The sequence below is a fragment of the Falco punctatus genome, assembly GCF_963210335.1.
Source record: "Falco punctatus genome assembly, chromosome: 13".
In the NCBI taxonomy this organism is placed as follows: domain Eukaryota; kingdom Metazoa; phylum Chordata; class Aves; order Falconiformes; family Falconidae; genus Falco; species Falco punctatus.
The window spans coordinates 17,587,132-17,614,952 of record NC_137593.1 but is presented as its reverse complement, the minus strand read 5'-3'; the positions used below and the strand labels follow the sequence as shown (position 1 = coordinate 17,614,952).

Genomic DNA, 27,821 nt, shown 5'->3' with positions numbered 1-27,821 from the left:
CCTGTGATATTTATTCTCACTGTTGTAGATATTATAACATGACTAGCAAAAGCACTGTTGATGGAGGCTACTGAATATCTTGAACCCCAGGGATGAAAACAGGTCTGAGTGGATGTACAAGTGACAAGAACACACAACACAAGAACAAAATCCAAAGCTGTAATCCAACTCTCCCCTAGATGAAAATGCCTGAAGTCTCCATGCACTTAACAGCACTGTTGAGCCTCAAGTTCTGCTGCTTGTGCAGTCCTGACAGTGCCGAGACCCAAATCCCATCAATCCGCAACTAGGTATTCCTTCCCTCAAGGGACTCAGTTTGTTAGGCATGCTCTTAGACATGCCCAATGTCATGTAAATACTAGTGGTAAACCATGTGTGTAAGAATAGAAGCAGCACTCATGGCTTATTTCAAAACCAACAAGGTGAAGCATGTCCCTTACTGCTCAAATAAGGAGGATGTTACATTAAACATGTGAAATAATCTCAGGTAGCTGAACCTCTGAAAGCTCATTTTAATTCCCCAAACTAGTCTACTGTCATTCAAGATAAAAGTTCATACGGCTTAACATCAGAACAGCGGATAACATCCATGCAGCCCTTAAAGTAAGATGATCTAAAATTTCTGAGTTTTATAGACATTTTTATCAGCACAGATATGCACAGATACATTTGGAATTAACAGAAATTTAGCTGCCATTCTTTTAAGTAGACAATCTATTGTGTAAGCTCACCTTTTGCTCTCTAACTAGGTTTCTAGCCCAGGGTTTTTTCCATAGCCAACTACTACACAGGGCACAACATTTGGGAATCTACTGCTTCCATGGGAAAAGGCAGGTACAACTTCTTTTCAGAGTAAAGAGCACACTGTGTTTTTACAAACATATTTTTTGCCTTAAGAAGTTTCCTGTTAGTAATGGATTGACATTTGAAAAAAATTTAGTGATCCATATGAATGACTACAATATCTTGCTAAGACAGTCTTTGTGCATTGCCAATAATAGATTAGCTCCTCTTTCAATTACGCTCAGTTGAAAAAATCTTTGACTACTGAGACATCAAACAAGCTTCTTGCTATCACCAGCTTGCATACTGCACGATGTATCAGAGAATGCTCTAGATATTAATCTGGTCTTGTAATGAGTTTTAATTTTGAGATTTTAAAATTTCCGGAGTTATCAGTACTTTGATAAACACATGGAACAGTTCAACCACCCTGCTGAGATACACTTTTGTCTACACCCTGCAGCTGAAAGCATCTTAACATCCAGTGAACTGAAGATAATTTTACATTTGCATTTAATTAAAAATCACCAAGTTATATAGGGATAAAGAACTTGATGATGGAGACTTAGTTACTATTTCGTACATTCTCCTTGTAATTTGCTAGAAGCTTTGTTCTAGTTTAAAACCATAATTAACTCTACTTTTGCATGGATTGAAGATTATGACACTGTTCACCGAAGGGTAAAGGTTACAAAAAATTTAATGCTTTTTTAGTTATAATTAAATTCAAAGGCAAAAGGGAATTTTTCTAGTGATGCACAAGCTCTCAAATACTGATTATAGCACGCAAAATTACCTAAAGGATACAGTTCCATGAAACAAATTGCACTGATGCAAGATCCTATCCCTGCTATCATTACTAAAAGGGTTTTCCCACTTTGCCCTACTTGTTCTGCTTCACATTCCTTCCCCATGCTACGTGCTTTCAACAACTCCCATTTCTACCTGACTACCTCAATGAACCAATTTAGTTCTAATATTGTCAGAATAGCAACAATGGGGCTGAAAGGGGGAAGAAGAAAGTTTTCCATATGCTGCAACCCACTGGAAGTTCAGATGACCATCTAGGCCTGTGCACAGGACAGGACTAACCCTTTGCACTTAGCAAACTGCTCAGCTCAGTCTGGTTTGCAGAACCATCATGACTCTTTCCAAAAAAAAAAAAGCATTTATGATCTCCTGAAAATTTACTTAAGGATTGAAATGTGACAATAGATTGGATACGGTTTGTTTGTATGAAGACTACTCCATGCTTTTTAAGAGTTCACTGGAGTCTGTGCATGCTTCAAAAATCCATTAGGAAGAAGAGGGATGTTTTGTCTCCAGATCATAGTTTTTCCAGTTTCTTATACAGCAAGAAGCAGGATGAATAACTTGCTTTTGACGGACAGAAGATGCCTGCTGTTACATAGAATCAATACACAGCTTGAAATTTTACCAGTTGTATACATAAAGTTATAAAATTTAAAAAAAAAATTCTAAATGTATTTACAATTATGTTATATTTTAAATAAACTGAAGCTTACGACAATCAGATTGCACATTTAAGAGAACAGAAATATATTTTTCAAGCTGCTCAAGTCTCAAGGTCAAGTCTATAATGAAAGGAAAAGTTACCTCTTTCCTTACAATAAATGGAGAGCCCATGTACACAAAGGGTTTTTATTTCACTCTGGGGACATAAACTCACTTTCACTTTCAGTTCCTAATCTCATTCATAATTATTGGTTATTTTACCACCATAATTTCTATTAAAGGTCAATTACTGTTATTCTGGTAATTACAGCTATTGGTCAGATAGGAAAGGTTTAATACTTGGATGACCATTATGACTCACAAGTGACTTTTAATATGTTAATGGCCTGGAATTCACAAGCTTTAATGAACAAATACTGATACATTTGCTTTAAGACTTTAATTCCCACAAATATCATTATAATAGCTGCTACCAAGTTGAAGAATTCATCTATGCAACTTCACTAAAAGTTCATAGCCTGAGAAACAGGGCATACTTGTAGCAACCTGCCAGCTTCATTCTGAACATATGACCTTATTTTTCGTTACTTTTTTTACACTTACATCTTGGGCTGAAATTCCCAGTAACAAAACAGTGAACAAAAATGGTCATTTACTCATGCAGAACACATCTAACATACCATGAAGAAACAAACTATGAGTTCCTACCAAAGCAACCTTTTCATGCACCTTCCCAGATGATAGTCACCCAAACAGAGGTTAGTAGTAAGGGCCTCTGTGGAACAAAAGAACTAAAGAGATCGTAAGACAGAATTCAATCATTTGCTATTCCCACCCAAACTGAGGCAAATCTGGCAGCAACAGGAACCTGATGAAACAGGAGAAACCTGACTTACCAAACAGTGGAACATGCCCTAACTTTAACAGGGAAAAAAAAAAAAGTCAAGCTGCAAGACCAGAATTACATTCACAAATGGACTTCGGTCTACAGAAGTTAACAAAAACGTTTGGGACACAGGCACCCCCGTACACTGTTAGGACAGCAGCTATCTAGGAACAGGAGAAGCAGCATAATCTCAACTACCATCACTGCCTCCTCTTACCACTGTTCTGTAAAATTTCACTGACTGCAATGATGTAAAACCAGTCAAAAGAAAAGGAACATCATCTTTATAAAATGGATTATTTCTAGAAGCTGTTAAGCAACAGCACGTTTAGAAGCTTTGTGAAAAACCTGCTTGTTAGTGTCTATCAAATATCCTAAGGACTGTAAACCAGGAAGATCACAGTGCCATGGGGACCCTGGATATTGCCTTCAAAGATACCTCTAAAGGAGCCCCCTCTGCAATTCATGCTTAACTGATCTGCAAAGTTAACAGTATCGAGTTGTCTTCTACCTCTCTTTTAAACATTATCACGAAGTCAGAAATAATGAAATTGCATCAACACCTGAATTGCTGCAGTTCACAACCAAGGGTACTAACAAAACCAATGCTTATCTTTTTCCAGCTTAGTTTCAGTCTCTATTGTGACAGCCAATACTAATGTGAGCTATCTAAAGCATTACTTTATCACCAAGTTAGTGCTGCAAAAACCTAAAAATTTCTATAGGTTTCAGTAACAACAAGTATTATCAAAATGCTACTATTCAGTAGGCTTTGGATTCTGCAGGCTGTGTTCTGAAAGGCAAAGAACTTCAACAGTAGTATGTAAATAGTCAGATCTAGCAGTTATTTCAAATAACATCCCTTTTCATTTAATTACTATTCTGTATTTCACTAGAAATACGACATTCTAGAAAGCTATGCTTTTGTTACAGATCCTACTAACACATATATTAGTACACATATTATTAGCTTATATTACAATATATAGTAGTCTTCCAAACTGAACTATCATAGGCATACAGTTTGATTTGCTTAGACTGTTTTTTTAAATGCTATTAATATTGGAAAGTATGAAACTTGAACAGTCTGTAAAGACCTTTATTGGAAACTGCGCTCAGGAAATCAGACAAAGTAGCAAAAAAGTTCCGTTAATGAAACTGTAACAGTAAGATCACTTACTACTGTGTCACCTTTTTGCGAAAGAGCTATAGTCTACAAATCAAGTGACAGGGAGGGGAAAAGAACTGGTATCAGTTCAACACTGGATGCTACAAACACCACATAAACAATCAAACCAGGAAGTTGTTAAAAAACTGTCACTCCCTACCACACCTGCACCTTTTTACATGTTTCCTAGCCTATGCTTAGTTTTTCAGATCCTTCAACAGGCGTTTATACTATCAGCTCTGAGCCAGTATACATACTGTTACCACACCAAGATATCTCGACTTTTTCCAATGAATACCTAAAATTTTGTGATAAACCTGTCTGACTCCAGTGGCTTCTTGGCTTTGCACATGAGAAATCCACAAGTGTATTTCCTTGCACGAGACTAGACAGTTTATTTTCCCTGTTTCAAGATTCACTGTTGATTCATTATTAGTCATGCCCTGTGAATGTGATTGGAAAGATAGAAAAGAAATTCTTAATCATTTCACCAAGAAGTATGTAGAAAGAGAGAACAATTTAAGAAATTGTCGTTTAATAAAGACAACCCTAAGAACCCTATTTTTAGGTAGTACATCAGAAAAAATGCAATTCCAAGAACTGACTTAGACTAGCTCTAACTAAAGAACTCATTCTACTCCACATTAGGATGCACAAGTTTAAAATATTACTGTCTATATAGTATAGGCTGTAGCTTCCCCCTCCCAACCATATCAGGTCACTATTCTATTGCTTTTAGAGATTTCCACTAAACTTGCCTGTAGACAGTGAAGAGTTCTGCACACTTAAACCAAATAACACCATAAATTCTTGAAGGGGATGGAAAGTTGGAATTTTGCTTCCTCTTTTTTTGCACTGTGAGGGTGCTCACAACTGTCCAGGAAGCATGTGCAGATGCACTAGAGGCCCCTACAATAGCGCAGAGCATATATGAGAGCAGACAAAGATAAAAAAAGGTCTTCTATAGTATTGACATTCCTTGCAAAACACCACTGTGCCCTTTGCCCATCTGATTTCTTTGGCCTATCCCCTTTACACTGGATAGCTGCTGTCAAGATGCTGTATTGAAAACTGCACCTTATCACTTTGTAAAGTGAGGTTGCCAGCCAGAACCCTCTGCAGCAATAAAGAGCACTCCTATCAGGAGCGTATGTTTTCTGTGAAGTTAATTACATCAATATAGCTCAAGTCAAATGGCTTGTTTTTGTTGTGTTATAAAAGTGATTTCTGTACAAACGGGAAGTGGTTATAGGAAAGTCCAGTAATTTCACAGTGAAATAAGATCACTCTTAAATTCATCCATGACACAAACTTGCTAATATTTAATAATTTTCAGGTTTTTCCTAGTATACAACTACATCATTTGACCTATTACTCCTTCCTCTTCTAGAGGCATGAGACTCACGTCACAAGAAAGTTTTCAAAGGATAATAATTTATCCTTTTTTACTTTTATGACCACCCCTCCTGCCAAGCCTTGTCTTATCTATAATGCAATTTTTTCCTTACTTTTTCATGTTTCTTCAAAGTGCTGTTTGTAGCACCCTATATGCTATTTTGCACAGAAGTTCCTGAAATTCAGTACTTCACTATGTACAAAACATCTCTGCATACACATAGCATTGGCACAAATAAGGGCTGTTAAGTACCATGCTGCATTTGTTCTGTAACACCGATCATCTGTCAAAGAGCCTTTGCCCCATGGGTACAAGTCATACATTTTTTTGTATGAGGATATAATACAATCAAATGAAGTAAAGTTAATTCGGGAAGGGTAAAGAAATGGAGAAAAATTTATTCACTTATCTTTCAGTTTATACTAGAACAACATTATTTTTTAACCAAATGTTATATCAGGTTACAAGTATTTACATCGCACAACCTCCAAAGTTTTGCTTTGTCTTCTTGTCAGCCTAATTAAACTACATCAGTGACAGCAGTTGAAAAGAAAATAATCTATCAGCTGCTGGAAGTATTAGTGAAGAGTTACGAAAATAATTGACTTCCAAATTATGAAAACTGACCAAGGAAAAAACTTTAATTTTTAGACAGTATGTTAAATCAGATCAATTTAAACTATTCACTTTCTCTGCCAATTCAAAAATTTACAGAGAAAATAAACATAAAGTCCTTTCTACAGAGGACAACAGCATAAGCTCTCTGCTAGACAGCTCAGCATCACCCCTTCGCTCGGGGAGGGAGCACGCTCTCTGATGTGGTTTTCCTCCACATTTCAAGGAAGTTTGCTTATTCCGTATTTTCCTCCTATTGTTTGTACTCTGACTCCCAAAGCCGGTATTTGTATTTGGCCGTCAGGCCCTTTGCGGCTGAGACTCGGAGCAGGCCTGGAACTCAAAGGGCGCAGGAAGAGGCGTTAAGTTTTGCCGTTGCTGCCGCCGGAGCAGCCCTCTCGGGGCGAGAGCCGCCAGGCACAACCACCACGCTGCGGAGTTCAGGCCGTACCCCGCGCGGCCGCGGCCCCGGCCGGCCCCTCCTCGACCCGCCCCGCGCCCGGCGGGGGCCGCCCAGGCCGCCAGCCCCCTGCCCCACCGCGGCAGCCGGCCGGGGCCGCCCCGCCGCCGGGCCGGGCCCGCCGCCCTCAGCGCGCTCCCCACAATGGAGGCGCGGGCGGCCCGGCAGCGCGGCTGTCACCCGCCGGCCGGGCCCGCCGCCGCCCGCAGGTGTCAGGCACCGGCTCGCCTCCCTCCCGGGACGCGGCCGCCGCCCGCCGCCACCTCCCCCGCGTGCGGCACGGCCAGGGCGGGGGGCGGCCGCTGGACCGAGCCGCCAGACGGAGAGGAGGGGGGGGTGGGGGGCGGCCGTTAGGCGTCGCGGGAAGCGGCGTCCCCCCCCGCCGGGAAGAAAGACGCTGCCCTCCCTCACAGCCTGCGTCGTCCCCCCCCCCCCGCCCCGGCTCCCCGCTTACCCGCAGGCCCGGCAGCGGCGAGGGAGGAGGCGGAGGGAAGGCGGTGGCGCGGGCCGGGCCTAGGCAGCGGCGCTGAGGCGACGAGACGGCGGCGGCCCCTCACCGGCGGCCGCGGCAGGGAGCCAGCCGCTCCGCCCGGTCCCGCGCGCCGACGACGCCTCTCGGGCGGGCCGGCGCCGCGCACCCACCGCTCGCGAGGAGGCCCCGGGGACGGGAGCCCACCAGGGCCAGGCCGCGAGCCCCGGCGCGTGGCAGCGCGAGCGCTCGCAGCGCCTCCAGCCCGGCCGCCGCGCGCTCCCCCCCCCCCCGACCCCCCCCCCGCGCCCGGCCCCACTCGCCGCCTCGCTCCGCCGCCGCGCCGCGCGCTGCCCCGGTCCTTCTCCCCCGCACAAGCTTGGCGGCGTCTGGCAACCGGGTGCGCCCATTGGCCGCCGCACCGCGTGAGGTCAGGCGGCCTCCCCGCGCTATTGGCTCGACCCCGTGTGTGTACACACGCCGCCCGCCAATCCGCGGGGCGACGGGCAGGGGGCGGGGCGGAAGGGCGTGGCCGGCCGGGACCGACGGCCACCGCCTCCCCAGGCAGCCCCCGGTCGGGCCGCTCTGGGGCGGGGGCCGCCGACAGCCCCAGCCACCCTCCGCGGACACCTAGCGACGTCCGTATTGTGTTCACACAGACGGAACGGCGCGGCGCGGGGTGCAGGCCCGGTCGAGCCCTCCCGCGGGGAGCTGGCGCTACCGTGCTCGGGGCCGCGGGGTCCGCCCGCCTCAGGTGACGGAGCGCGGTCGCGCCGCTGGCGGGGGCGGCGCTCGGGGAGCCTGGGGCACGGTGGGCGTTCGGTAACGGGCCCTGCGGCGGCTCCGCAGTTTCTTCCCTGGGAAACAAAGGCGCTCTGGCTAACAAAGGGACAGGGTACCGGCGCGCTGCCCCCCGCCTCTGCCCCCGCCGGGAGGGTCGGGCCCCGGGGAACCGAGCCCAAGCTCTGCGTGTAGCGCCCACGATCAGAGCTGGAGGAACTATTTGCTTTCAGCGTTTCCTTTTGTAAAAATTTATTTCAACGAGGCAGGAGGAAGTATTCTAAGAGAGAGAGCACGAATAGAAAACACGCCAGGGAGTTGAAACCCAAAAAAGATCGGCACTAGTTCCATTCAAAGCAAGCTTTCTTACAGTCTTCCTCCTACAGAGCCAGGCACACGGCCAAGGCACACAGCAACCCCTTTTTCAGATTTCTGTAACACAAATTCACCTTAATGCTGCTGAGCAAGAGGAGCAAAGCAAGGTTCATGTGGATGCAGGAACAGACGCTGGTGCGGGAACCTCTAGACCATGCACAGAGCAGACCAAACATATGAAACTTGTGTTTTTCTTGCTAAAAAAAAACATTATGCTGTAGAAAGACATAGTTGATCCTATCCCCTTTACTAAAAAGGGAAGAAACGTCAAACAGCAGTTCAGCCTGTAAAAGAGAGTTCTGAAACGAAGGAGTAAGGAGAACATTGGCAAGCAAGAACTGTTTACTTCAGAGGGATAGTTCATGAACTGAAAATCCAGCATGTGCATAGGAATCTGCTGACTTTGTGCTTTTAGTTTCTTTTCATCCTCTATAAAATACCTTCATCATATGCAACAAGACCTTTATCAACATTCGCAGTGTTGTGCAAGATAACTTCATGGAAGCATTAAAAAAAAATGCAATCTGTTGTGTATTTCTCTTGGAGACCCCTGTAACAGGTACAACCACAACAGCTAACAGGAAGGAGAACGAAGCATGCCCTGCCTGACACAAGCGCAGAAGGCACGTGCTGCCTTAGAAAAGGAAGCAAAACGGAAGCAAACCAGGTTGGCTGGTTTATTGCACTATTCATTAAGTTACCAGAGCTAAACAAATACCTGAACTCAAATCCAGCTGTGATAAAGACACTTACATTTCAAATACCTCTTTGTAGTTCATTGGTTTGTTTACTTTTCTGTAAGAAAATACTGATGGACTGAAGTCAGATACTGTGACTGATGAGGAACATGAAAAATAGGCATTTTAACCATTAAGGAGAGAAACAGGAGCTAGATCATTGCTGTAGTTTGTTTGCTTTCAACAGCCAACTGCAGAAAGACATGACTATACATTTACACTATTGAGTCTGAAGCTGCTGAAATAATGATCAGTTTGCATGAAGAGCAAGTATGCTACTGTTGTAACATTCTAAACCAAAACACAGTCTTTCAGAACACAAATCCCAAACTTTCTCCCAGAATGAGGGCTGCATTGAAACACGTCTTGGAATAGTTTCTTTTAGGCACGCTAAGGCATGGGTTTAAGGCTACTTACAGTAAAACCTGCACTGTGGGAAATTCTCCTGTCTCTCTCCAGAAACGGCCAGTGGTCTCCCACCGTGCTCCCCCTGGCTGGTCAGATCCCTTTCAGATGCCCCACCTTCCCCTTTCACAATGCAGTAGTTCTCAACACTTGCTAGTTTCATTGCTTTCTTGCCAGCCCGCACCCCTTGCTGTGACAACGTATACAAACACCCACCCAAAACAGCTCCCCCTGCTTCTTTTCTCCCGCTGAACTTGCCCTCCCTATAAAAACTGCTGCCCAACTTCAGGGCCAAAGCACTACCGTCTGTCCTTACTCAGCCTGCCATACTGAGATACCTGTTTGAAGAGGGGATCACTGTTGTACTTGTTGGCTTGGCATTAAGAGCACAAAACCCCCTCAATTCCATGGCCCACTGACTGGCACAAAATGGTTCTTACCTTTCCTCCCAAGGCTGCTGTTCAACTGGTAAGCCTCGGTACTGTGCCCTGATCAAGAAAACAGTGGCACTAGTTGAAGGATCTTGCTACAGAGATTATGCCAAAAAGAAGCTAACAGGCTGGAACAGGAACTCAGTACTTGCCTTTTTTTACTTTCTTCCAACAGGAAAGTAAGTATAAACGCGCTTGCAAAAAACCAGATGAGAGCAACAGAATTAATTTTACATAACATGAGCTGTTACACAAGAGAAGAAAACACCGCTTAAAAGAAAATGGTACTCAAAAATCTTGGCAAAGTTCATTACTGTAAGATTTTAAACAGAGCCAACATGACTCTCTTCTTAGTTATGTAAGAAAACTCCTACGACGTCTGCTCAGCATTTTTCAGCTATCTGGTAACTATTTTACCTGCCCTTTCTCTTGAAACACAGTAATTAATCCAATAGTAGTGCGATCCCTCCAATATTAGAGGGATTTTTTTATGCCGTGTAGTCCCCCTCATATATAATAGGACTGTATGTTGTTATGTATGATCAAACTGCCAAACTGTGATGAAATTATCTGCCATCAGCACCATGTGTACCTGTGAAAACAGGATGCACAAGGATAATCAACTCATCTCAACTGAATTTCCAATCTTCACATGCCTGATGTGGTGCATTACTACCCAATCCTAAGTAAAACATTCACAGTCTCAACATGGTGTCTCTCTTAAAAGATAAAAACTACAAGCTAGTTACTATTTACAATGTTTGTATGATCTTTACTATCAAACTCAGCTGATAGCAAAGGTAAAATTCATATATACTTTTCAAACTGATGAAAACAACTCCTGAGGTAAAAATCTAAATATTTTAAATAAAAGTTAGTATGACTGAGTTTCTATAATGGTCTTAATGCCCTTCTGTACAGCAATAACTGAGACAGCAAAGTAGCTGTAAAAGCGTAACTAATTGCTTAAAACTCATTTCAAATCCATTATCAATTAACAGGTACCACTTAAAGATAATCAGCATATTAAAAATTTCCTGTGAAGATAAAATCAATTTTTGTTGTAACAGACAAGCAAAAGAGGCTTAATGATCAGTAACCAAATTTCTTCAAGCTGTCTATTAGTCTGTTCCGTCTTTGGGCAACTAAACATCACAAGCTGTGGCAGATGCTGTGACCTCCGAGGGCTGCACCATCTTGGTAGGGTTAGACACCCCGTTTGCTGCAGAGCCTTCCTCACTACTTCGAACCTCTCCACAGAGAACTCACAACTCTGCAGATCATTTGAAAGGCTCAGGTGGTCAGGCCTTGTTGGCGTTCTTAATTTGCAGTGAGGTTTGTCTCCTGTAGATTTGAGGCTAGTGACAGTAAAACAGGTGGATTTTCTGCTTACAGTTAAACAGTAATAACAGTAAACAGTTATGTAGAATAGGTCCTCTAGGACACTAGAGCAAGAGGACTATGTAATGTCTGGTGTATCTTCTATCTTTCTAGCTGTGCTACGGCCGGGATGAAGACCACCGCCACGTACAGGTGCCGTGCAAGGTGCGTGGCTAGCTGAGATACCTTCAGTGAAGGGATCCAAGCAGAATCAGATTCAGTTGCCATTAAAGCTCCATCTAGGTACACTGTGGGAGCCCTAATCAAACCCAACAAAATCACAAAACTATTAAGTGAATGTACGTCAAGAAGCCTTCATCAAGAGGGTAATAGGTGGACATTATCCCTAGGCAGACCTTAATGAAACTAAACTCCTTCAGTGAGAACAAAGTGTAGAATACCAGTGACCGAGGCACAAACTTCTGCCCAAAATCCCAGGCTGGAAGCCTGTTTGGCCAGGCCAGGAGAACCTTCTTGCCAATGAGCACTTTCTTTAGTTGTGAGGTTGGGATGACAAGAGAAAATCACAATCTGAACACAGATGTTGATGCAAAGCAAGGGTTCCAGATATCCTGTAAATACATGTTCTTACCTTACAGCAGGAGGAGGAGTGGAGGGAATTTCATCAATAAACTTTAAGAGTCTTAGCACCTGGACAGCCATATATTATGGTCCAAAACAAACCAACCAAACCAAAGTATCTATAAAGCTGTCAACCATATAGGTCATGTAGTCTGCTGTTATTACTAGATATCAGCACACAGAACTGTTTCTGGACTTCAGGATTCCTGTCAAGGTAGGTTCAGGAGAGAACGGTCTCTGCAACTTGAAGGATACCCAGAGGGAAAAAAAAAATAAAAAAATAAAGTGCCAAGATGTAGCACATGTTGAAGGTCAGAAAGTAACAGAAGAATAAGAAAAATGGTATGACAAGCTAAGGCTGACAGGCAAATCGGATCTAGTCTGAATACCACCACCACTAGTGTAGATGCTCCAACTCATGGCTGAGTTCACAGATGACTGTGAAAGGAACTAAGGCAATGCTGTATGATTTGAACTTCCATGTTTCAGCACAAGAAGTGGTGAATGATAGTTCCTTGGTCCTCTTCAATAATGTTAAATATAAAAATTTCTTGTCTCCAGTGTGTGTGTGCAACACAATCACTCACAGCTTGAATTTGTCATTACTCTGAAATGAAAGTATTTAATCATTTTACATTTTGGAAACTGATTTACACATACTCCTGAGAAAATTATTATAATTTAACATTAGTGATAAACAAATACATAAAAATTATAATTAAATGTGTTTTAAAAAAAATCAAAGTAATTCATAGCTTCAAAAATAGCTTTTTGACCCCTTTCAGCTAATAATAATAGGATTTAACAATGGGCTTGAAATACTAATCTTAAGGATTTTTACAAGTTAGGCAGCATACCTGTAACTACTTCTAATGTATTTGTATTAGCCATGCCAGATAATACAGCTTTTGGTCTTTATAAAATTTTTAAAAAAATGAGTTACAAGCTAGATAGGAATCATCAGCTGCAAAAATCCAGGATTTTTTTTTTTTTTAATGGAATACTGAAAGCCTATTTGCTTTTGTATTTCATTATAATTTAGTGCACAAAAACATTATTACAGAGCTGGGTCAAATGCTTCCTTAAAAAGTCAATCAAAAGGCAGTAAGAGGCTACTAATAAGAAAGTATCTTTGTACACAATCAAGTTCATCACAACCCATCTCTGAACAATCATTTTATGTTTCTTAGAAATGCCTAGGGAAGTATATGTGCCTTTTACCCTTTCTTAATGATTAACATACCAAAGATTGTAAAGATCCAAAGGGAGACAAGTTCCTCAGTAGAAAACCCATCAGAGGAAAAAACTCTCCATCTCTATCTAGTACAGGGTAGGATTCAAGCAGCTGGGCCACCCAAAGGAGGTCACTGAAGGGACACAAATGCTGCAGCTGGACTACAGCTGTCACAGGGATGATAGGAAGGTTCATTATGGTGCAGCAAATAATCTAGCAGCAGGGGGGTAACTGAGGTACCGTATAACTTCACATATATTCCATCACAAATTTTGTTTACTGTTTTTACTGTTAATGTCAATATCTTATAAATATGAATTAAAACATTTTAATTCTTCTGTAATTAAAATGCCAATTTCTACCAGTGTAGGGAGCGTTTCATTGCTTGTAGCCAGGTATCCATAGCAGGTCTGTATTCCTCAGTGTCCTTCTGGGGCTCAAAAACTGCTTCTATTTGCCTTAGCTTCTTTAGTTGTTCTTTGTCAGTCCAAAATCCTACAAACAGAAAGTTCATTCTCAAGCTGAACTGCAAATATGTTATTTTTGAGGTTTTTTTAATCTATTTCCAAGAGATCCAAAACAGAAACACAGTAAGAAATCATGACAGCTTTTCTTTACTCAACCAACAACTTTCTCAGAGGGAAGCGTATTTTTAACATTGTGAAAATCCTTTCCAACAGCATCCACTTGTTTGGAATCCTGACAACAGCACATCTGCTTAACTGGGACGATTTCCAAGGAACAGATCTGCTACACTGAAGTTCCTTTAGGTTTCATCCACACTGTGCTTTCGGCTGCAGGTCCCTCTCAGTGAAGAAGGGCCACAGAAACCAACACTTACTACTTATTTCTTTCTTAGTCTTAAAAATCGCATAAACAGCAGAAAACACCTCGTGTTACACACTCAGATTAATTTATGTTACTGAATCATTCTTGTCTGTCAAGGGCTGCAGCTTTCTTACAGTTTTAATTGCCGAATGAGTCTTACCTGAGCATATAGTTTTTATCTTTCAGTTGTGTTATTTACATATCAAAGCAGTTAAATTAACGGAAATACATTTTGTAGGTGCATATTAAGCAAAACCATTGACAGTTTGTTGTTTTAAGTCTGGTTAATTATATAAAACAGTTCTGTGTGAGAGCTGGATTATTTTTTTCCTGATAATAATTTATTTTGTACTTCCATTGTGTTTATTTCTGTGAAAACCTTAAAGACTCGGTTCACAGATGACAGGACACAGCTTCAGTAGGAATGACAGGGCTGCACGTAAGCACAGCAGCTTCCTTGTCAGGTGATCCATCCCCACCAAGCACCACTCCTGCCAGGTGGAATACAGGACTGGACGCAGAGTGTTCAGGTGAAGAAAGAGGGAGGCAGCAATGATGGGGTCCACCCTCTTTTTCTCCAGTAGTATATCCTTCTAAATATAAATGAACCTTACAAACGTATATGCAGGTATTTTTCACATTAAACTCATTGTCACTATTCATTTATGTAAAACTTAACAACCACACAAATACTCGGCAAACTGGGACATGGTGTTAGAAATACACATTAGGTCCATCAAATACAAATACATGGGTACAAAGCACTACACAGAGAAACACAAACACTACTCACCCTGGATTCCCACAAAAATGGCTAAAGTAATCCTTTGAGGATTTTTTACAATTATTTGAAGTTATGCCCTTTTTTGTCTGATTTTCTTACCCCTCTGTATTTACAAACGTGCATTAGGGAGGAAAAATCAAAACCCTTTTAAATGTATACATACCTGAAGCAAGACCTGCTAGAAAAGCTGCACCAAGACTAGACATGTCTGCATTTGCAGGTTTTTCTATTTTCTTATTAATTAAATCTGAAGTCATCTGCATGACAAAACTATTATTACTGACACCTCCATCAGCTCTACAGGGAGAGGGGAAGAAGTAAAAAAAAAAAACAAACATGTTTAGTTCAAATGCTTATTGCCAACATTTCAGATAACTTCTGGGGTTTCACACCTATGCATAAATCTTCCTATCACTCATGCACAAATGCAAAAAACCCCAAAAAACCCAACAGTACCTATAAACCAGGGAGGAATGCTATACAGGAACACAGGAAAGACACATTATCAAAAGCTTTGCAAGCTCTGTCTTCTAAAACTATCCATAATCCTGGTTGAAACGTTAGGGTTTATAACAGAACCTTTACATAGTTATCACCACAACATGACAACAGTCAAAATCATTACATTAAACAAACCCTTTCAAGTGTTCTCAGATCTGGAAAGGTACTTTTTTCATTACTACCAAATCTTTGTAGTAGTCAACTAAAATGCCTTCACAGTTACTTCTTTTTATGAGATGAGAATGAGGCTTCCATCTATTTTCCCAATTGCATCATGTCAAAGACCCTTTTAATGAAGAAACTAGAACTTATTGATGCTACTCTCTAATCATCTGAGAGCAATTACTAGTGGTACAAAGTAATCACTCTTGCAAATAAAAAATAGCTATAACAAAAAGTAATCTTTGCATTCCCATAGATTGGTTCGTTATGCTGTTGGACTCCAATACCAGCCAGGTAGGGAGCTGTTCTATCAAATGTGGTGCAGTAAAGACATCTACTGTTTATTACTATAGAAGTGTTTGGCAATAGAACTTAACAGTTGCTTAGAAATCTTCAAATATGCCAGCTGAAATCTGTTACATGTGATACCTCAGAAAACTTTTACATAAATGTTTTGGCTGTTTCTGAGACTACAACCAGGAGACACTGCCTGACTAGTGATGTTACAGGGCTTTGCTTGTTTGCACATACAGTTAAGCTGGGTTACCACCTCTACACTATGGCATAAAAACCTTTAACTGGCACCGTCACTTTCTTAATGCTGGTGACATGCATTTTCCTTCTTCTATAAAAATAAGACATCCATTTGATTCAAGTTATAAAGAGAAAATTTCCAAATAGCTTTACATTTAGCTAAATCTTGCTGCTAGATACATTGAAGATTCAGTCTGTACAGTACATCTTCTAGCTCAAAACTTCCGACATGCCGTTTGACTGGGGATGTGCTATTTCACAGAACAAGTAGATAGGTGAGATTCCAGGACTCCAGGGACCACCAGCATCATCCTCATAAAGGCTGCCACAGACTGCTACAACATAGGACGTGAGGACTAAAACTGAGGGCTCCTTCTCTGTGCTTTCCTTGATAGTGTTGAGACAAGCAAAGATAAGTAATAGGAATGTAGAGGACTAATGAAAAGGATGACTTTGCAAGAGCTTGTAGGAGTCAGACTGGGAAGAAACAAGGGATACAGGACAACAGCTAAAAAGGGAATGAACACATTTACGGGACAAAAGCAACAACAAAAAAAATTCAAAAAGGTAATGGATAGATGTTAATGATGTGGGGACAAAAGGATGGGAGAACAGTTTATAACCCTACTGAAAAACCTGTTCAGTGTTATCTCATTATCTTCTAATGCTTAATCCACAAGCTGAATTGCTACTGATTGTAGTTAATGGCTACAGTCAGTATCTGAAACAGCACATTTATGCTACTGAATAAAACAAACATGATCATACAATTTAAAGTTTACATTACAGTGTAAATGGGATCAGCGCGCCCTATGTAGTACTTCCACACTTCCCATTCTTAATATTCTCAAATTTTGGATGCAGTTTTCTACCTAAAATGCTTCTCAAGGAATAAAAAGTTGCAGTACTTTTCATCAATTCGTTCTCATTAACACCCCAAGCCTGGCTGTTCCTTCATCTTTGCCTGCTCTGTCCCAGTACGATGGAGACAGAAACTTTTACCTCCCCCACTTTGTACTTCCACTACTCAAAGGTCTGATTTCTCAGCTGTCTGTACGCCTGCCAGTCTATTCTCCCTTTGCATGTGCATCAGGAAAAAAGCCGCAAGGGGACAGGCACGCTCGCCTCTCCGTTCTTGACCGTGGTATCACGATGACCCCTGGCTGCCAGAAGGAGAAATTTTGGAGAGCTTCCTCAGCGCGAGGGCTGCAGGCTCCAAGACAACTGCCCGGGGTGTGCCCACCGACCTGTGCCATGTCGTTTTCCAGCAATGCATAATTCAGGTCAATTTTTCCAAGACGTTGTGAAAAGCATATTCTACGGATCACTGTTACCTGGCTACATCTGATTTGCTTCTTCAAAGATTGAAGCAAACCCAATGTCTTAACAATTGACGTCTGAAAATATTCTCCCTCTTTCCCTCATGAATAGATCTCATGAACTGATGTCCTCAAAAAGCATTCAGACTGTGGGAGACTGAGCACCAAAAATTTCAGTATGAAAGAATGGTATTAAAGGGTAAACGGACCTTTGCTATTTTCTTGCAGAAACAGAATGTATTGCTACATGCACTTTAGTGCTACTTGAAATCATGAATTTGCCTTGTTATTTTTCTTTAACTTCAAATAATTAGAGCAATTCATTACTCACCTACTGATCACCAATGTCAATAGCTCCATTAAGAACCAGCCTTTGTAGGGGAAGACTCTACTGCCACTTAAGTTACATTCAACGTTTGACTTGTTAATCATCTATTTCTCAGCAGCAGAATTTTTACAGTAAGATAGAATACATAATAAAGTTCACACCTGTTTAAAATCAAACTACCATAGATGAAATTTGAAAGTCACACAGAACTTACCGAATAGTTTGAAGAGGAATGCGTACCTTCTTCACAATGATATCATAAAGCTGTTTGTTTCTTTAAAAAAATATTTAGTTGAATTAAGCATTATATATTCCATAAAGTGTTTCCAGTATCTACATAGTCAGAAAATAAAATACAAGGCAAAAAGCGCCTCAGTTGTGTCAGAACTGCTGCAATAGCCAACAAGTTTCCAGAATGCATAGAATAAAAAAAAAAAGGGGGGGGAAGACTGACACCATCTTTGTTATACATCATTATAAAGGCACAAGTATGGCTAATTCACAGCCCATTCCACAGCAAGTCACTGTAAAAGGCACATTTTCCCCACCCGAAATTGCTGATAGGTTTCTACAAACAAGATGCCATTGTTGATGTAACAAGTGGTTTAGAGTGAGGAAAGTAGGTCTCCAGTGTTAATACGTGTTTATCTAACTGTTCTTTAAAGCGAACATCTGAAGGCTGTGGGTTTGACATGGGAGAAAATCTAAACACAAAGGATCTCTACCCTTTTCTAGTTAGGTATTTGAAAGAGATGAGATTCTTAACATCCCTGTTTCCAAGAGACCTGTGCATCAGTTCAGGAATTACTGCATGTCACATTCCTCTTACAGTGCAGAAAAAACCCACCACATTAGAAACAGCTGCAGCAATGCAGAATGTTAACCTTCCTCCAGACATCCTTTCGGCTGCTTTGCTGGAGGTTATTATGCCCAAAGCAAAGGTGGTGCCTTGATAGAAAGGATCGTACCGTGCTCCCTAACCGGCCACAGTGCCGGTGAGCCAGGCTCAAGCCATATTCAAGTTCAGTTCAAGGCACGCACGCTATTGGGTTTGCAAGGCAGAACCCATGCGTTCTGCAACGAGCTTCTGACGTGCTATCATCAGTCACTAGAAGGTATCTTTACCCTTGACAGATCTGCAAGCTGTTGTCCATTCAAATCTTTAAAAATGCTGAAGATGCCTATTACTGCATTTTATTAAACACCAAAATTTCGAACTTTAGCCAAAAACCTAATATAAATCTTCCAGCTTCAGGGATATTTTAAACACAACTGGAATGGGCTATAACTGACAAAACACTGTCAGGAGAAGAAGGACAAACTTTAAACAGAAAACATTTTTAGAACAAGCAGAAAACAATATAATTTAAGAATCTCTCTATGGTTACTTAACAACATAAACTCTGAACTAATAAATATACATGGATTTATTTCTAAAGTGTTAAAGAAAAAAAAAAGGAAGCAGCTAAAATTCCTTTTCAGTGTATGAGTAATGGATTACTATGATTAATATTTTACAAACTGCAGAAGTCCACGTATCCATTTAACACTGCTGATCAAAATAAAAGCAAGCATAAGAAAATATAAACAAGATAATAAAGCAAACAGTACCTGAAAGCTACAGATTCCAATATAGCTCGTACAAGATGGTTTCTGGTAGTAGAAGGTTTCAGCCCCATGAAAGAGGCAGATAAACATGGGTCATTCAGAGAAACCTGCAGGAAGGATTTCACCATGAGTTCAGTGAATTGTATTTGAAGGCTTTTGAGAAAGAAGTCAAATAGTAAGAAAAAAAAATAACTTACGAAAATTACAGGCAGCATAGTGAAAGAAGAAAATTGAAAACAACACGTAAGAGGTATATAGTGTTATTTTAGCTAACTCAGTGAACAGTTTAAATAGCTTCTTTCAACAGAAAAAGGTTTAAGTGACTTCTTCCAAATTTGATATGGTAAACAGCACTAGTCTGTACGACCTCTTTAAAATACTTATAGTGTCCAGGACAGGGCACACTGATACTGCTATTCCCTAGCAAGATTTCACATATACACTATTTTTTTTTTTAAAAAAAAAAACCACACTCCTCAACTGCTAAAAGATGAACTGACTTTTTAAAGTAACGCTGAAAAAGATGGTAACACTTTTTCTTAGTTTATACTACAGCTTGTTACCAGTGACACTGATAAGAGTCCAACTAAAATTCTAATATCACCAAGTTGTTTTGTTTTTTTTTTTTCTTTTTTTCTTTTTTTTTGCATGAGAACTAAAGGACTGATCTTCTCTCCACCCCTCTGATGAACTTTATACCACAAAGTATTAGTTTGCTGGGCTGTACCTGGTTTGTGACAATGTTAAATCTTATTTTCACTGTAGACAGTACTTTTTAAATTGAAACAATCCTTTCCAGTTGTTTCATGCTAAATATCAGTTATGACAACACTTACCAGAAGTTTGAATTTCACACTAATAAAATATATACATACATATTTATAAAGTAAGTTAATAAAATGCTATAATATATTAAGAAAAGAAATATGTATGGACAGGTATACATAGCCAAAAGGAAAACTAGCATTTTGCTTAAGTTCCTAACTAGAAGAAACTTCTGCATTAAAGTAAAAGAAAAAGAGACAGAATCAGTGTTTACCAAGAAGCTAGCTGGGATTCATTCCTTCTGGAGACAGTGTCAAGAAAGCAAGGGGGGGAAAACCCGCAAAGCAAACCAAAAAAGATCAAACAAAGAAAAAGTTCTACCAACATCTCTAGAACTTGAATATTAATTAAACTGAAGGTTCAAAAAAGATTCAGACTAACGTTTGCCTACCTCAGGATTCCTGTCTGCAAATACTGGAATTTGGCACGACTCAATGCTTGCTTATTCATAGCACAATTACTCACAGTAAATGCTAAATGGAAGCATCTTAGCGTAATCAAGCTCTATATCCCTAAAATCAACTCTAATGATTAGGGTGGCTGTTTGAGAGAAGGTACTAGGCTACCTGTCGAAGAAATAAATTTTTACTTTGTGTTGTTACATTAACATACAGGACTTCAAGGTAAGGTTAAAGATGTTAAGTTTCTTTAGAAAAACACACTAGTCTTAGGAATGATCACACTGAGTATGGTAGACCAATGAAGATCCAAAAAATAAGAACTTTTAGAAACACACAGAGAGATGGGCTGGTATACATTCAAACCAATGAATTAGTAAAACTTTCAAGAGAAAAGTGTACCACACTCAGTTTGATCTTTCCCAGAAGTGTTTATATATTAGTATCTTTGCTTTTCCTAAGCTGGAACTTGCTATCTTGCTCATATTTAAGTACGTTCAAATATTCTGGTGAATTGCAACCTACATCTTTAAATGAGGCAGAATAAAATTAATTACCTTAGAACACTGCTTAGAAATATTGTCTCACTGAAGGCTCTGTGTAAGGCAGAAAAGCTATGTGACTGAATTCTGTCTCTGCAGGCACTGAGTTACTATTAGCAAGTCGTTTAGCTTATCTGACCCCCAGGTCTCCACTTGCAAAATGGAAGTAATTTCCCTGTTTTGTAGGGGTTTTTGTCATGGAAGGGTGGTGTTTAAACACTCTGATATGACAGTGATCTTCATACCTTGTGGTGAGGGACAGACAGTGAGAACCTGAGTAGTACAGAATAAATACTGTGATAAAATGTAAATTCCTACATTTTAACATGTAAAAGTTGAATTTTTAACCAGGTTATTAAACCCCACATATTTTTAATTATATAATGAATAGTAATTTTACCTGAAAACCTGGAACAAAACAAACGCCTTGGGAATCAACAATACTCTGTGCCATTTTTGCTGTTTCATCTACATTGGTGAAAAGACCTGTAAAGACGCACAAGTCATAGGCTTTTATTATTTACTTCAATTTCTTCATATATTACTAAGATAGAAAAAAACAGAGTGAAGACTATTTCCTTTTGTAGTATTCTCAAACAATAGGTTCTAAGGGAAATGATCACGTCCATCAGTCATATTTAAAAAAACAAGCCCGACTCAGATGAAGATTAAACTCAAAAGGATCCTCTCACAAAGATCAAAAGGATCTACGCTATAGTCTTTTCACCTTCACATCTGTAAGAGGTCATTAGTTTTCCAAATAGACATAAACGGGAATTGAGAAAGCTAACAAGGGCACCCTAAGTATGCTAAAACCCTAGATTTGCAAAAAATAAACCATGGGGTTTTTCCCCAAAAAGATGTCATTGTCTGCCTAAGCACTGAAGCACTAGACAAAGTCCTTAATATCCATCATATTTTATCTGCACCCTTAATATTTTTAGAAGTGACCAACTCATAAATAAGGTAGGTCTGAATATTGCCTCCTTGATAGACACTACTTTTCTTCTCTGTTTAGCCAGGTGTCTCCTTTCACAACTTACGCACATCCCTCCTTAGCTTGTTCTTCACCCACACATACTAACACCCATCTTCTGTAGTTTTAACTAATAATGTCCTTATGTGGCCACATAACATGGTTTTCTCCTGTAAACGAGCACTAAAGGTTTTTCTTGTCTAAAAAGTAAATTCCCCTAGCAAAGATAAATTAGGTTAAACTCAATTTATCTTTGAAAAACCCATCTTGGTAACTCACCAGGAGTTTCAGTTTACCTTTGTAACCTTCATAAATTTGTTTGAAAGCTTTGGATTCTACGGTGCCCAGACTAACAAGTTGAAATCACGTCTTTTCCTCTTTGTTGTATTTGCTATTATTGAACTATATATGGTACCTCTGTGCCACAACATAAAATGAAAAAATTAAGTAAGATTGACTTCACCTTGAAATTCCACATACTACTTTTTCAGAGTTCTTAGAAGTGATCTGATCCCACTGAACTAAGTTTGGCTTGCTGCAGAAATCCCTATTTACAAACCTTTACCACTATTATATGTCTCATCATCATCCATGTTGAGCCACACCACCCTGAGGCCATTAACTTGCCCTGTGTTTTGGCCCCATTCCTTCTGTAGAGCAAAAGTTTTACCCTTCTCTTTATTCATAAAGCTGATAATAGTTCCTGAAATCTGCTTCCCTGCAATTGTATTTCCAGAAAATAAAGGTCCTACTTGGAGAGTTCAAAGCAGCATGCCTATTTTTTTATCTCCCTTTTGCCTGTGGTAACCACTGTATGTCACGTCCATTTCACTACTGGCTAGCTAAAATTCCTTTATACTCTTGCTCTGCATATACCAATAATACCTATTTTAACTATGGATATGTTCCATATGGATAAGTATCCATTTTAAGTATAGAATTTGAAGCAGCAAGCTTATATACGTACCACCGATACATTCATCTGCAGCACTGAACTGTGTGTTGAACTGAGTAATTTCCTCAAGAGACTAATGGCTCAGTCAAATGTTGAATGATGAAGACCTGAGGACCAGTCTGAGTCATTCCTTAAGGGCACACACCTGAGCACATATGCGCCACAAGTTGCCAACTTTAAAAAAATGTAGGATTTTGCGGAGAGCTATGCTTCAGGAAAACCTTTCCCAGTTAACCCAAAGTCTGAGACACTAATTCCTTTTTTGCATCCTAGTAAAGGTGTACTAAATTTCTAAATAAACCAAGTAAACAATTAGAACACTCAGAACAGTTGTCCTGTAAACATCCTGTAAACAATCATGTAAAAATCCTGTAAACAAGTGGTTTTGAACATCAACTACTATAGAGCTAGCATTTTTCTTAGTCTTTTATTAAACTAGAATACAAATCTTTTCATTACATTGTAGTCACACCCCAAAGACATTACTTTATTTTTAAAAATAAATAGTATTGTGTATGTTGCTTCACACAAAGTCCTTCACCTGTTACTAATTCTGAGATGCACAGCTGGAGGTCTTTCAAAAGCATTATAGTTTGGGGAATACTGCATTCACAGTCATGCTACCTAGACATAACAGGTAGTCAATTTCTGTGCTTCCCCTCAACTAAAAATTCAAGTCCAAACACCCTAAACCAGCACACATAGGACTTTTAGACAGGTCTCCTTTATACCATTTCTATTCAAGTCTGGATAACAGCTTGAAGAAACAAAGGCAGGCATCAGGAAGTTCATCATGCTCAAGGGAAACCAAGCAAGCAGCAGAACGTTTCAGGAAAACAAAAGCCTACACAGGCAGGAGGATCTCCAAGGCAGAGTCTGAAGATGAGATGATTTGCACAAACCAAACTCCCTGCAGTAAACAAACGCAGCAGAGAACCTACTATTGAGACCATACATTTTCCACCGTCCTAAAGATACAGGCTAGTTTTTCGATTATGGATAATAAATGTAAGCCCAGTAACATAATTATAACCCCATAAACCAGTTTCTTAAGTAGTAATATATTTTACTTTCTATAAAATTCAAGAACTACTTACTTATATCCTGAGCCCATTTTATGGCAGTGCCAATGTCTGACATACAGCCTTCAGTTAAGTAAACAACTTCTTCCCCAATCTTCCAACCAATCAGTGGATACAGACCTTAATTATTTTCCAGGAAACAAAACAGAACACCTAGTTAAATTGAATGTTTCCAGAAAAACACATGCAAGCATTCCACACGATAAACCCAACTAAAAAAATGTAAATAGTTTTTATGCAATTCCTTTGAAGATTTCAAGTTAAAAAAAATATCACTGATAGAGGTTAAATGTATTGTTTAAAAATTAGCGAAGGGATTACAAGACTCGAACTGTTTGTTAAACCAAAATGTTAAAACACACACACAAAAAATCACTATCAAATTACAAAAAAAGTTAAGAGCTACCTGCACTTTTTTTTATATATAAGAGATTGTATATACTTAAAAATGTATCAATGTTTTCCTATTTGTTTTAAATCCATGTTATTTTCTTCAATGGTTTCTAAAAGTCAGAATTTACTTCTGCAAAACATAAAACATGAAGACCAGGCTTTCAGATGGGAAGCACAAACACTGAACCACACATAATACACCAAAAAACCAAAGCAACACAAACTTACAAGGTAGAGCTTATTCTAAAGTGATAGACTTCTTTTATTCCTTTTTCAGTCTGCATTGCTTCCTCACGTAGAAAGCAAAAAAGACAAGTTCCACAATTTGCCCATCCTTGTCCCCAACAAAGGCTACTGCTAGTTAACTATAGCATTTTAGCTGTATGTTTGCCTAATATAAACAACGAAAGAAACACCCAAAGTCATTAAAAATACCTGGAGACATACTTTGTCTATAACTACAGAGGATTAGCACTTCTATGGTCTATGTGGTGGGATCTGCAGGAAGTCATGATTTCCACCAAATAGCTTCAGCTTTGCAGTGACTTGAAAAAAAAATTCAATTACTTTGAATTATTTTTTTCCTTTTCTCTCAGAAGGCAGGCAGAAATACATAAGGCAAACACTGTTAGTTTATTTGAAAACACAGCACAACACTCTTTCAAAGAGCTGTCTGCTTGAAGGTACTATTACATTAGAAGCAAACAGCCAATAATGAGGATAAACCTGACAATTTGTTCTCCCCTTTGCTCCCCCACGGATATGTTGAAACCTTAACAAAAAAAGAGGGAGACATACTACTTAAAACTGTCAGGGTAAACAGAAAGACCTTCTCGTTTGGTATCTGTATGAGTAAGAACACAGCACAAAAGTCCTGCAGAGTACTGCCTTTAATGCTAAAGCAAGAAGTTATCTAGCTTAAAACTTAAGTTATCTAGCTGAACGGTAAATGTTCTCCAGGACTGCAGGTGGACAAATGTTTTTTCAGGTCACCTGATACGAACCTAAGCATTCAGCAGCCGCTGCAATAAAAACTTCACCCAACCCAAGCATGGTAAGCGTTGAAGAAAGCACCCAGACTTCACGGGACTCTGTTCAGGACTCAGAGATCATGAGTAATAAATGCAACAAAGATAAACGAGTCCCAGTAACTAAAGGGCCAGAAAAGCATCAGAAGGATCTAGGGATTCTCTCTGCTTTCTCAAGGTGACTTTGCTGATATACAAGCGCACCTCGCAGAATCATTTCCAGTTTGCTTGCCTGTGGTCCCAAAGAGTGTCATGGTAGTACCGGTGCAATCACCGAGACTTGGTTAGTGTTGGAGGCACACTGGTGCTTACAATGGAAAACACTCAGCAGCACCTCTTAAGATGGAAATTTGTATTTGTCTCTTGAAAGGAAGAAGTGATATGTGTATCTCTAGATCATTAGTGCAGGTCTACCTCACAGTCTTTATTTTCTAGCAAGGGTGAAGCTGCAAAGAAGTAAGACCAAACAATTCCTTGAGCCATAACTCCTAACGAAGAACAGCTAATTAGGGACAGAGAAGCCCATCAGCTGGCCTTCTTAAAGATGCTCACACCAGACTCTCTAGTAGTATAAGATAATCTACCTCTAGGGAATGGATCAACATGACATTTGGCACGACCAGTTACTATGAACTACCAGACTGCTAGAGAGATAGATTTTAAATCTGTATGACATGCTTCCATCGTTGAATTGTCATAAGTGCTGCTCTTGAAGGAAATATTTTTTTTTCAACTGTCATATATAGCAACTAAATGTAGACCAGAAAATAGAACAGCAGCTAAAGAACAGCTTGCACAAGGATGGTGTAGGCATTCATCTTGCAGTCTTAAATACGTATGTGAACTTTAGACATTGAACATGTTACATTTCATGCCCAGGGCACTGAGAAAGCTAGGTACCTAACTTGTCCTACTAACCATATCACATGACAGCCAAAGAACATAGGGAAAATCATAAAAATATATAAAATAATAAAAGTTTCACAGCCCTGCTTTAAAGATTTCAACTCCCATCAGATCACAATAGCCAAATACTTTCTTAAAAGAAAACAAAATGGAAGAACCTTATAGCATGTTTTTGCGATTACATTTCTACAGACTACACTCAACGATTTCCCAAGTAGAGGTATCATCACAGCGACATCATTAATTAGCTTAAAAAGCATTTGCATTCACAGGGAATTCAATGTCTATGCTATTCAGTTCTGACACATCTCATGTATTTGCCAAGGTCCTTCCAGGCTTTAGCTTGTAAAAAAAAAAAAAAAAAAAAAGGTGCTGTCCTCCTCCCCAGCACCATCCCTCCCATTTGGAATTGTAGGCTTCCCGAAATTAGTAACTTTTTAAAAAGATGACAGATAGACCGACAGAGACTGCGCAGGCAAATTTACTTCAGTGTTATCTGTTGCTTCCTTGACAAACAGCCATTTAAGGCAAACTACCAAGCTTGAGAGCCCAAAAATGGTCAGAACGACAATGTTTTAAACCCTAGAAGCATTTCTTAATAAAAATTTCCACAGTATTCTGTTCTGAAAATGCTTTCAAGCTTTTTTTCTACAGCTCAAAACAGAAAGAAAAGCATAGCCCTGTTTTATTCCTTTTTGTACCCTCATCATTAACAGCCGTCAAGTACTGTGAAAGTTTAAAATGAAAATTTCACTGTCTTACCCCTCCGTGACGCACAGAGATGCTCTCCAGTATTCACATTCCAGAAACCACCTGTTCCCATGGTCAGTTTAACATCTCCAGGGTGAAAGCAGCATTCCCCAAACATAGCTGACTGCTGATCAGCTACCTGCCATACCAACAAAAACAATACAAGTTAGCTACAAACTACCAACCTATGCTGCTGAATTTTAAAATATCACTGCAAACACTTCAGCATACTGAAAACATATTACCACTCAAAAGAACTGAGCATTAAGAGAGGACACTCATACAATTTTCCTAGAGTATTTGCAGTCCATTCCAACAGTCAGATTTATTGCTAGAATCCAGTTGCACCAGATTTGGACACAACGTGAACGCCTGTAGTATTGCTTGCAACACGGAAAAATATGTTATGGAAACAAATGAAATATTTTACAGTTTGTTATTTGATAAGGATAAATGGGGCATTTGCAATCCCAGGGAGCAGAACAGAGCAGCTTGGCTTGAATTCCTCTTCCCCCATACGGAAAGTTGAAGTTTTGAGGTCTCACCTTCCTTTTTCCCTGCTATACCTCCTGTACCAAATTGTTCCATGCTCAATTTTTCAACAACAACTAAAAATAAATGGCAAATAACACGTTCTTGCCTCAGGAGTTAGGATTTGGGTAAGAAAACCCCACTATTTTTGTAAAGTGATGACTTGCAGAAAAATTTGCTTGAATTAAGCTAAA

The 27,821-nt window shown here is 40.0% G+C and overlaps 2 protein-coding genes across 7 annotated transcripts in view; both read right to left on the bottom strand.

The window, feature by feature from the left end:
* TFDP2 (transcription factor Dp-2) overlaps positions 1 to 7,820 on the bottom strand; it is a 63,216-nt gene extending 55,396 nt beyond the window's left edge. For 2 of the 3 annotated variants that reach the window (XM_080409596.1, XM_080409598.1), the window contains exon 1: positions 7,239 to 7,557. The gene's annotated coding sequence lies outside the window, so the exon portion shown is untranslated. The other variant, XM_080409597.1, reaches the window with a different exon arrangement.
* Positions 7,821 to 7,871: 51 nt separating this feature from the next.
* The window catches only part of GK5 (glycerol kinase 5), a 29,730-nt gene continuing 9,780 nt past the window's right edge, over positions 7,872 to 27,821 (bottom strand). The window contains exons 10-18 of one of the 4 annotated variants that reach the window (XR_013931706.1): positions 27,109 to 27,235; positions 24,035 to 24,139; positions 21,407 to 21,492; positions 19,245 to 19,348; positions 17,848 to 17,907; positions 14,953 to 15,086; positions 13,540 to 13,672; positions 8,207 to 12,550; positions 7,872 to 8,172 (exon numbers count right to left, since the gene is read on the bottom strand). Coding sequence is in view for 3 of the 4 variants with exons in the window: in XM_080409593.1 (XP_080265719.1) it covers positions 13,536 to 13,672; positions 14,953 to 15,086; positions 17,848 to 17,907; positions 19,245 to 19,348; positions 21,407 to 21,492; positions 24,035 to 24,139; positions 27,109 to 27,235 (753 nt within the window). In the remaining variant the exon portion in view is untranslated. Of the gene's footprint in view, positions 12,551 to 12,676; positions 13,673 to 14,952; positions 15,087 to 17,847; positions 17,967 to 19,244; positions 19,349 to 21,406; positions 21,493 to 24,034; positions 24,140 to 27,108; positions 27,236 to 27,821 lie in introns of those variants that run through there. The other 3 variants (XM_080409594.1, XM_080409593.1, XM_080409595.1) reach the window with 3 other exon arrangements.